Source organism: Pelecanus crispus, chromosome 9, assembly GCF_030463565.1.
Source record: "Pelecanus crispus isolate bPelCri1 chromosome 9, bPelCri1.pri, whole genome shotgun sequence".
In the NCBI taxonomy this organism is placed as follows: domain Eukaryota; kingdom Metazoa; phylum Chordata; class Aves; order Pelecaniformes; family Pelecanidae; genus Pelecanus; species Pelecanus crispus.
This window is the reverse complement of record NC_134651.1, coordinates 44,268,164-44,279,379: the sequence shown is the minus strand read 5'-3', so window position 1 is coordinate 44,279,379 and position 11,216 is coordinate 44,268,164. Positions and strand designations below refer to the sequence as shown.

At 45.5% G+C, this 11,216-nt stretch overlaps 1 protein-coding gene across 2 annotated transcripts in view; it reads right to left on the bottom strand.

Annotated features, from left to right (window-relative positions):
• Positions 1-5,876: 5,876 nt before the first annotated feature.
• LMX1B (LIM homeobox transcription factor 1 beta) overlaps positions 5,877-11,216 on the bottom strand; it is a 103,415-nt gene continuing 98,075 nt past the window's right edge. Inside the window, exons 4-8 of one of the 2 annotated variants that reach the window (XM_075716747.1) lie at positions 10,379-10,557; positions 9,276-9,353; positions 8,806-8,872; positions 7,794-7,955; positions 5,877-6,034 (exon numbers count right to left, since the gene is read on the bottom strand). In XM_075716747.1, the coding sequence (XP_075572862.1) occupies positions 5,877-6,034; positions 7,794-7,955; positions 8,806-8,872; positions 9,276-9,353; positions 10,379-10,557 (644 nt within the window). The remainder of the gene's footprint in view (positions 6,035-7,793; positions 7,956-8,805; positions 8,873-9,275; positions 9,354-10,378; positions 10,558-11,216) is intronic. The other variant, XM_075716748.1, reaches the window with a different exon arrangement.

Below are 11,216 nucleotides of genomic sequence, written 5' to 3'. Positions count from 1 at the left end.
CTGCAGAGAAGCTCTTAACCCACAGAGGCCAAAGAGCAGTATGAAAGGAGACCCTGCCATGGCCCTTGCTGTGTCCCCCCCTCGGAAGAGAGAAGGGTGCCCACCGAGCAGCCTGGGCTCCTGTTCCACACCACTGCAAACACTAACGCAGTGCTCGGCTGTCACAGTCCCCTCGTTTTCCTGCCTCAGAGAACAGTGGTGCCATCCCCAGTATACAGAGAACACGCTTTCAGTCTGCAAAAGCAAAGAAAGAACTGCACACTGAAAGAAATTCCTGCTTTGTTTACAGGTTCCTTTTATTTACAAATATACTGAAGTGTAATCTCTCTCTTTTTTTTTTTTTCCTGTTTTTTTGTTTTGTGTGTGTGTGTGTGTGTGCACGCACGTGCACATGGGAAGGAGCATAATGTATGAGAAACTCATGTATCTTACCTGCCAGGCAATGGTGGCAGGAAAAAAAATGCAGTGAAATGAAATTTAAAAACACTAATAAATAATTTAACAATGACAAGTAATTAAATTAAAAAAAAAAAAAAAATTCCGATCTACATACATTATGGTGGTTTGTTACCAACACAGAGGGAAAGGAGCAGAGAGTCTACAGTGATAGGCAGCTGGTTAAGTATGAGAGAGCATAGTCATATTTTTTACAAGTTAAACAAATTGTAACAGACAGCTACAAAATACTACATTTCGATAACATAAATACAGAATATATAAATATACAAGTAATACAGCCATACACAGCTAAAAAATAGGGTGTTCACTTAAAAACAGAGTTCCCAATGCAAAGTATCTGGCAGTCCCTTCACAGTCACTGCTGAGCAGAAACAGGGCATGCGGAACCGAGGGGACCCGGGCTGCATCCTTGAGGAGGGCACATGGTTGTCAGTTTATTCAGATAGGCCTCAAATGAGCAAGACCATGTTTAAATCCCACCAAAGCCAAAAGACTTCGGGTGCCTGCCAAGAGGTAGGCAAGTGCCCAAGTACCCCCTGACCGGAGGGCACAGACACCTGAAGCCCTGGCCACGCTGCTGCGGGCGCAGCATTGGCTGTCCCGTGCCACTGGGGTGGGGAGGGCGGGCTGGATGTGGACCTGCACACTCAGGGAGCGTCTGCTGTTCAGAAATGCGTGACATGGTTTGGGCAGGGGATTGCGTAAAGCGCTGGCCTGAGCGCTTGAGACTTTGGGTTCTGTGGCTCCAGCTCCCATGGCTTTGATGTGCTTCAGTAGCCTCTCTGTCCCTTCACTGTTGTGACCAAGCTCCAGGCTTGTTAAGAACCCTTCCCTTCCTCCTGGATTCTGCTGTTAATTTCTAGTGACTTTTGGGGACAACCGGAATTATTATGACATGGTTCAAAGAGGTGCTCTCGCAAACCCCAGCTTGCAGCATCCCTAGCAGCATCACAGAGCCGGGTTCCCTGGGGCACCTGGGGCGGTGGCTTGGGAAACACTTCTGATCCTTAAGGAAACTGGAAGGGAGTCCTGAGCACAGTAGGAAGAGGTAAGTGGGTTCACATCATCCCTGGAAGGTTTGCCGGCATGAAGGACCTTCCCCATGCAACGACGGCGCAGCGAGGTGGCTGAGTTGCTGCTGACAGAGTGGCAACGACCCCTTCAAGGGACCCGGCAATACTCATCCGACTCGTGCAGGGTGGGTCTGAAAAACCCACTCAGCGGCCGTCGTGAGACTCACGCGAGTCACATCTCAGGCACGGTTAGCAGCAACTGAGCCAAGTGATCTGGATGTTTTTGATGACAGAGTTTAAAGAAGAAAAGGAGATCAAAATGGCTAGGATGGTGTTTCAATCTTAGTGATTGCAACCACCACACTTACAGCAACACAACTGTCTTCCATGTCGTGACTGTGAAACGCATTTACCACCAGCCCCCAACTGCTTACGATGCGGGGTTTAATCCAGAGTGCTGCGGCAAACGGGGCTGAGAGCAGCAGTGCATGGTCGGAATTGTCCCCTCAACAGTGTCAGCCGTGCAATGGAAACGTGCTGCTGCCCAGCGGAGAGCCCGGCAGCGGGATCGAGGGCCACGCTGATCCGTAACCGCTTCTGAATGCCGGGAGATTGCGAAGCGCCACCGTTACAAATCCGGTAACTGCACAACTAAGACCTCTGAGGAAGCTAGTACCTAGCATATTCGTTCTGATCTCACAATCATCTTTTTTAAACGTTATTGAGCAAACACTGAAACCTAATCAATCATCTTTTACTTAATTGCATCTTGTTGCCACTTTAGCTTAACATGTACTCCTTGCTTAGCCAAAACAACATGATTGAAACACCGTGAAGAGCTCACTTGATGCGTTTATATTAGAGAGGGGTTAATTTCCTAGGGAAAATGATCACTGTAAGGTGCATGTAATAAACTGCTGTCATGACCTCTAGCCTTCAAGCTCCCATATGTGCAATCATTGTTTGTGGTTTCCGTGGAAGTGCCAGATGCTAAGAATTTTTGGCAAGAGTTTATCAATTTGACTCAGTGTAAGATATTACTGTGATATGGCCCATTAAACATTTTACTTTCACCTGATCGGTGACATTCCCTTGACAATAGAAGAGTAAAGCAGAAATCAAAAAGGTCAGAGGTTGCTATATAATCTTTTACTGCAGGTCCCAGGTTAAAACCACAATGATCACACTCCAGTAGGGTAATTCATTCCACAAAAAAAAAGTGACATTTATTTTGCTTTAATGAACTTTGGCCTTTGCCAGATATAACGGGTCCACTGGAAGTCATTGGCTATGCATTCCTTCCCTTGACCAGCAGCAACCCACAGTGGCATGGGAAACGTTGCGCATGCCAGAGGGCTTGACTGTCGTGCACATGGCACCAGAGGTGGTAGAATATGGGGGAACAAACAGCTAAGGCATCATCATACAACACACCAAGGGAAGAGTAGATGGTATGTACAAGCAATGAAAAGGGGGGGAAAAAAAAGAAAAAAGAAAGGCGGCAAACAGTCATCCAAAAAATCAGCAAAAGATTATGGTTACTTCAGCTATAAAATGGGATATCTGATTCTTTCCTTGGAAATGGATTGTTTTTTCAACATCCAGCCCAGAAGCAGAGGTAGAGTTGGGACAAGGCAGTTCTCCAAACTGTAGGTCACATTATAGTTCTCATATAAGTCCCTGTAAACACTAAAAATGCCATTTTGTTCCTGCTAGTAATGAGGGATGAAGCAAGGTTGTGCCTGTGTGTAGAGTCTATAAACCCGGTATGTTCGAGATGGTGAAGATGCTTGTCTACGACTCTAAAGTAGCACAGCAGAAGGGTAGGGAGGCAAACTTGATGAATCCATTGAGATTGGTGGTGACAAATGTTTATAATGTGCCATATGAAATCTGCTTGCCTTCTGCCCTGCAAGCAGTGAGGATCACCTGAGTTCTTTATAGATGTTTGCTATCATGCAGAGAAAAAGGAAATTGTTATTTATTTTGATACACAAGGAAAGGGAAATATAATTGAAGGGGATGGGTAAGAAAAGAAAATTCTTCCAATTTCAAAGCATATCCAGGGGCTCACAACCTTCAACTGAAAATCCACACCCCTGTCAGAAAGCGAGAGAATGGTCGCTAGCAAAAGCAAATGGGTGCAACGGACCCATCTCCCTGGGCACGGCAGCCAGCGGTTTGGGCTGCCGCTGCAGAGGGAGGAGATGGGAACCTGCAGGGAGGGGAGCCTCACCCCGGCATCCTCCCAGAGACATCGGTCCCTCGGCTTGCGAAGGGCTGTGTGCGCGGCAGACGGCGGGTCTGCCACCGAGCCGCAGCGGGAAGGGTTTGCCTTGGGTCTGCGCTTTGCTCTCCTGCACTGCGCACACAGAGTCTTCTCCCCCAGTGCTTTCCTCACCTCCACAGAGTGAAAATGCATGCACTTATCTTGCGGATAAAACTTTGCTTTCTCGAGAAACCTCTAACGTGCTTGGTCCACATTTCCACGCTGGGGAGGAGCGTGATCTTATTCTTTCCCTTAGAACTACCATCTGATCCTTGCCATCCACCCCTCTGAGACACAAGGAGGGCCCTTCTCCATCAGCAAAGGGTGGGCAGCTGTCGGCGGGGCTCCCCAGCCGGACCCCCCTCTGCCACGGTGCCCTGGCACTCGGCGGGGCTGCTCTCTCCCTGGGTGCTGAGGCTGCGGGGGTCCCGCTCCGGTCCCCCCATGACGGGAGTCCCAGCGCCCCGCGGTCCTGCAGAAGGTGCCAAGCCCCACGGGAGTCTCTGCAGCGCTGGCCAGGTACCAGTCCTCAGCCTAGGAGTCAGATTAACCAACGCTTTGGACTTGTTTTCGGCTATTATGGTCAATATATTAAAGGTATTTATTTAAGAAAGTGCCTATCCTGCCAATCTTTCCCCATGAGCTCTATTTTGAACACACCCTATAATTACTGATATTACCCTGGCAAATTTTCCCCATGAAGTTTTCTCCACTAAGAGCCATGACCGTACTTGTCTGCCTCTCCACATTATAATTATCACCAGGCAATATTTATAACTATACTATTATTATTTATGATATTTTATGCCCTACGAAAACCTATATGACATATGCTCAAACTTCAGCATCTGAGACATTCAGACTTCAGCTGGGACATTCCCTTCAATTTGTGTACTTGTTCTTCTTACATCTGCACTAACAGGCTAGTTGGAGTATTTATTGTAAACGCAGGAGTCCCGTCAGTGTGAAACCTGCAGGACTTGGGTTGGACTCCAGCTCAACATATCTAAACTTCCCATTGTGATCTCTTTCATACTTTTTTTTCCCCAGTTGGTGCACATTTCAGGACTTCTGATGGTTCAAGCTAGAACTATATATCATAGATTCTTGCTGAGGCGAGATAATTAACTAAAGGAGTGCTTAATTATTCCAGATGGACAATGGAGCACAGCACATTTATGCCTCATGCAAAACATAAATAAACAGAACAGAATGAACAACACATGTTTGCCAACCATGGTCTAGACTTGAAATTTGGCACTGCAATACTTACAAACAAATGTAAATGTTTTATCCTCACACTTCAAAAAAAATTAAATAAAACTCTGTCTTATAAGCACCTTTAGTTTTAATTATTTAAGATCAATACTAACCTAAATGCCTCTGTCCCTAACATGCATCTCCTCTCCAGGGTCATAGACCTTTCTTCTTATGAAATCACTGGCTTTCTCCACAAATATTACTGTTAACCAGTTTCCTCAGTATCATATGCATAAGGGCTATAAACTAATGAGCAGATCTAGGTTATGTAGAAAAAGTGTAGAAAGGAAACAAATGTTGAACGTCACATTTACATTAACTTCTCACAGTTCAAATGGCAATTTATCCACAACATAGTATGAATCATGCAGTAAGAAAAGGGAGGAATCTCCAGTTTCTTTGATTTATTTGTCATATGGTCGACTGATGTCAGTATCAGTGGCTTTAAAAAAAAAAAAAAAAGTTTAAACATCCAAAAGAAAGGAAGAGAGAAAGGAGGAAAAGGTCTAGCTTTCCGCAAAATCCATTTCCTTTACAACGATGAGCTCAAACCAAACCAAACCAAAGGCTGCTGACGAGCAGGGTCTTCTGTTCCTTCCGTGCTTGTCTCGTGGTCTGGTGCAAGCTGGGAATGAAGGGTATGGGACTGGTGGGTGCATTTTGTTTATATATATATGTATGTATGTAGGTAGGTATTAATATATATATACATACATACACATATATGCACACATAGTCTTCCTAAAAAGGCTCTTTGCAGTCCAGAGGCAGCAGGAGTCACTGTGAAGGAAGAGCTGGGCAACATATGGCTGTAGAGTCTGCACTTGAAAAAGTCACTGGCTAAATATATGCCGACTGTTTGTTTTCTTTTATTTTCATGAGGCGAAATACGAGCTCTGCATAGAGTACAGCCTGTCAATGGGGTTTCCTACTCTAGCCTGCATGGAGTTAACTTCGGAAGAGGCAAGAAAACAGTCGCTCAAGCTAGTTAAAGAGGTATCACTGTCGATATCATGAAAAATGGAGTCGTTTCCTGCAAATGAAATGTATGTGTTAAGCTGGATTCTGCGCAGCCAGAGGATGACACAGTACACACGGACGCTCATATGCTGCACACTGCAGCGAAAGGGAATGCTCTGGGTTTTTACACATTAACGTAATTTTGCTCTAAGGGTCTGACCTACAAAGAGGAAGGCTAGCAACCAATTCACAGGGTTCAACTAGCAGCACTGCCACTCAAATCTGCCAGGATTTAATTTATACTTCAGTCAGCAGCACAAAAGAGAGTCTTGGCTGACGATGGGAGCAAACGGTGCTGGGGAGGAGCAGGTCCCTGGCTCTCCATGAGCTGGGATCCAGCATTCACGGGGGCACCGGGGCCACCGAGGAAGGTGGGACCAGACACGGAGTGCCCGCGACAGGGAAAAGCGGTCTGAGAGCCATAACCCGTAATGGTCGTCATTTACACACACAGTAAAGGACAGATGCAGGAATGCAACGGGACCCAGGAGGAGACCCAGCTTCCCTGGCCTCAAGTGAGCTACAGTTGTAAATATGCTTTCATTTCAGAAAATTCCACTCTTTTTGGGCTGGTTTGGAACAGCACCTTTTATTTTCCTTATCAATTAAGATTTCAGCTTACTTCAACTCTTAAGGTACCAGAAAGAGCTCTAGCTCAAGTCCTGTGAGCACTAAGAAAGTGTTAGTCCAGCACTTTTTCCCCATGCACTCATTTGAAACGGCTTTGTGCTATCTCCTGCGCTGGTTTTGGAGCACAGAAGCTGCATCTCAAGGAATTTTGCTTAGAAAGCCAAGCAAGTTGTTAGCAACAAAATCACAAGCCATCTAATGCTCACTGGCACTTCAGATGCCCTCAGCTCCTTAGAGAATTTACCAAATTGCCTGGCGTGTACTGTGGACTTGTCTCAGTGGGAACAGTAGTAACACAGACCAAAGCAGATTTCTCGTTGGCCTGCGCGTGCTGTGCTCATGAAAGTGATATGCACGTGGGCCTCTGCAATGAAGTGCTGCTGGTCAGCAGAAACGAGTCTGATGTAACAGGCCCTTGTGGGCTACAGCAAGGCCAACAATCACAGTCTGAGAAATCCTCTTAAATTTTATTTACATGCCACACTGCAATTGTCCAGAATCAATTATTAGGCATTTAATGCTTGTGATGCATTTGGTGTACCTATCCACTTGATGATGTGTGGTCAGGAAATTGTGAAAGCAAACCACCGTCTTGATTTTGGGCAGAAAATAAAATTACACAGGAGAAATGTCCTGTGGTGACACATAGCTTAGTAGCTCAAGAACTGTTCTTTAACAAATCCATGCATCCAATCTGAGGGATCTTAGAGGGGTGCTTATTCATTTTTGAATGAATAGATTACTTCTCTTTATTAGACCACTTTTCAAGGCACTTTTTTCCCAAAGCTTCTAAGAAAAATGAGAAACTTGTGAGGGAGCTAGAATTTGGTACTGTTTATTTTTCAGTGTCTTAGATAGTGGTTTAAAAAAGTGAAGCTGGAGAGGTGGTGTTGCTTGGTTTATCATTTGTCAGAATTATACTGTGAAATGGTTCTGAAGGGTATCCAGAGCCTCGGATGACCTCTCTTCTACCCCCTTAGGTGTACATGAAAATATACACAACAAAAGTGACTGGTACAAATCCCCGGGTACAAATCCCAGAAAAGATATTATAAAAGCAAGTAACTCTACTGAACCTTTGGCGTGTGAACTAGCATACGAACCCTGCTATTTCTGATGCGGCAGAATGACGCATGCCTTACCATAAGGGTTCATGTGGTCGCCTGGCATTTGTGGAGGGGTAAGACCCTGCTGAAATGGGTCTGTGCCATAACTGCTTTGATCCATTGCTACAATCTGCTGCTGTGGCGGTGCAAGTGGTGTGTAAGATGTCATCATCCCTTCCATTCGGTTGGACATTACTTCTGCAAAGCAAAGAGGAGGGCACAGTCACTGCTTAGGAACAAAGAGGCAGCAGACAGTAGCATCAGTGGCAATAGTGAACCTGAGTGCAGAGTGAACGCAGCTAGGTGTGTCCTGTCATTCAGAGGAGCCTTCTGAATTTTGTCTGAGAGTACAACCCCGAGCAGTAAGTCGGAAGACTTGCAATTTCTGACTATATCATTTCTGGAGCTCCAGGGTGCTGGACCGTATCTTCCCAAAGTCTGTCCTGTGCATGACATAGCCCTGTTGCTGTCTGACTTTGGTTGGTGCCAGTTTTTCTGGCTCTGCCTAAAGGGGAGGATTTGAGGCTGCAAGGCCTTGGGAGTTGGAGAAGCTCAGGAGCATCCACGGAGCAGCAGGGCAAGCCCTGGCGCCTCTGTGCAGCTCCTGCCCCAGCGGCGGGGGCACAGGAAGGGCTGCCTGTGCCTCGGCTGCGGCAGCGATGCCGACGCCCTTGCACGCAGTCTGCAGATGCTGAGCTGAGCATGGTCCCCCTGTCTTCAGGAGGAAACAAACTGGAGGATCTACCTGGAGTGAGCCTCCTGGAGATTTCCTCCAGTGAAAGCGTCTCTGTACTGCACGCTTCTTCTAGAAAGGAGGGAACAGCTTCTGTGTAAGCACCTCCAGGGTCTGGTCCCATGGGAGAACTCTAGGATAACCCGGGGTGGGCACTCAGACACAGCACCCCTGTGTGTTTCCGCTCAGGACGGCACACATTACCCGCAGACTTGCACACGCCCTGTATGGCTGTACTTAATTACGTGAGAATGGCACCTCAAGAAACTTTGCAGATTCTTTTCCCCTTGCTTTTCCTTCGTACAAATCCCCTACCTTGCCCTAGTCGCTGAGAATTTTGCTGCTCCTGCTGCTGCTGATGCCTTCGTGCTAGTTTTTTCATCTGAATAAAAGAGGAAGAACAGAACAATCTCATGGCTCTGAATGCACCAACATCGTTTCCTTACAAAACTCTCTGCAAACATCGAATCAATTAATACAGACCATTTATATTCATGCACACACCACCATGTGTTCAGTTTCATTTCTAAGCTTAAACATTTCAGTTTCCAGTTCATATTTGCATACAAAATTTACTCCCAACTTCATGTTGCTTTGAGCACATGAACTTAATGTCTGTGTTTGAAAGTTGCCTTTCTTGTATGGATGTAGACAGCAGTGCATGCAAAATACGTACAGTTCAGTCCCTGGGATCTCTGTGGTACGTACTATGTCTAGGGGGAGGGGGAAATCTGTGTTGGAGGACGATTTGCATTTTACTTTTGAGAACCTGACAAACAACCTACCTTTGCTCTTTGGTTTTGAAACCAGACCTGGACAACTCGCACACTGAGTCCTGTTTCAGCTGCTAGTGTTTCTCTGACCTACAGGAGGAAATGAGGAAATGTTACATGATATAATTTTTTATACTTTTTTAACAAGCTAATCAGTTATGTTAGGAGGAATATGCCTGTACTTAACAATAAAAACTGCATGTACAGAATTACTTTAAAAAATTTCTCGTATTTTCGCATAGTTTGTTCAAGTTCTGCCCTTCATGTCGCTACCAGTTTCATAAGTACCAAACAAATAATCTGAGCTGTATAAAATGACACTAAGTCATTTCATGATTTTTATTTTACCCATAAAAAAGTTCTCTGCAAAAAGATACAACTTTGGCTAGGAACATTTTTTATATTTTTGAGGTACGATTTCATACTTTAAAACAGCAAAAAGGCACATTGCACTGTCGCAAAAGACATACTTCATACGTCAGCAGGAGAATGTCACTTTTTGCAAAAATGACAGCTTTCAGGATGCAACCCCTTTTTTTTCCAATCAAACTTAGGAGGAAACAGTTACCTGGGTTGCTTTTTGCAAAGATTTGATTTTCACCAGCTTCAGTGGTGAAGCAATACGTTATAACTTTCCCTAGTTGCTATGAACAAGATCAACAGTAGGGTTAAGCTCCATAAAAAAGCAAGACTGGAAGGACAAGTAGTGGGACCGAAGCTGAGCACCCGTCTTGCTAGATAGTGACTCCCTCTGCAGTGGGAAGGAGAATGGCAAAAGCTACTTGTTTACCTGGGCTCTGACAGTCAAAAGACTACTTCATGGTTTACAAGACCCAAGTGTCGTTGTTCAGCAGGAATCAGGCATGGAGCTGCTCCCCATACTGTGGGTGAATATCCAGAAATAACAATGAGCTGGTCCTAAGCTGCTGATTGCTCCAGGCTGAGACGCTATTTGGGCGAGCGTCGCCATACGCTGGCCTGGTTTCTGTATTCGCTTCAAGGCGCCTGCTGCTGTCCCGGGAAGGGGCAGGGGGCTACCCGGAGCTGTGGCCTGACCCTGTCACCCCCGTGGCTTGGTGTCAGAGCTGACTTCAGTTCCCCGATGAAGCACCTACCTTCCTACAGGGCTTGGAAGACACTTCAAAGGATGCTTTGAATGCTCGTCTCTGCTGCGTAGTAAGTATTGTCCTTGGTCGTTTAGGTCTTCTTGGGTCCTTCCCATCATCACTTCCTTTTCCTTGGGTTACTTGTCCTTTGGTGGGCTTTACATCTCCGTCTTCATCATCACTTTTAACTGGTGAAAAATAAACAGGATATAAAATTGTACTTGTTCCACCAAGATAACAGGGTGTTTGAGAACTGCTCTTCAGCTGCCAATCAAGTCAACAGGTTCAACTATTATCCCATGTTTATTTGGATGCCTAAAGTAACCATGGCAGGAAGAGACTATCTTAGACTTGTGTGCAGAGCCTAAATCAAATGCCACAAAAGCATAAAAATGTGTTTAATTTTTAATTGAGGGCATGGGACTGATCAGGGGTTGGAAATTCAGAATATGCTTCAGTATTTCCAGGAGCTGGGACAGAGAGAGACTTTGTGCCCTTCCAGCATCGCTTGGTCCCTGTGTGCTCCCCTGCTGCAACCACACCAACTGGCACACACGGTTCCCTTCGCAGCGGAGTGGCATCTTCTCCCAAAGCACTAGCTGCAGACAGGTACTACTGCCCACACTGCCATGGCAGCGGAACAGTGTAAATGCAAATGTCACAAAAATATCTCAAAGTCTGTTTAGCTAAATATAGCGTAGATTCCACTTATTGTTCTGAATATTTTGAAGATCTAGAGATAATATCAAATATAATCTTTGCCATCTCATTTCTGCATCCCACAGAAAACATCAGTATTCTTTCTCTGTATATGTCAATGTGTCTATAGTGCATGCAACAAATTTCT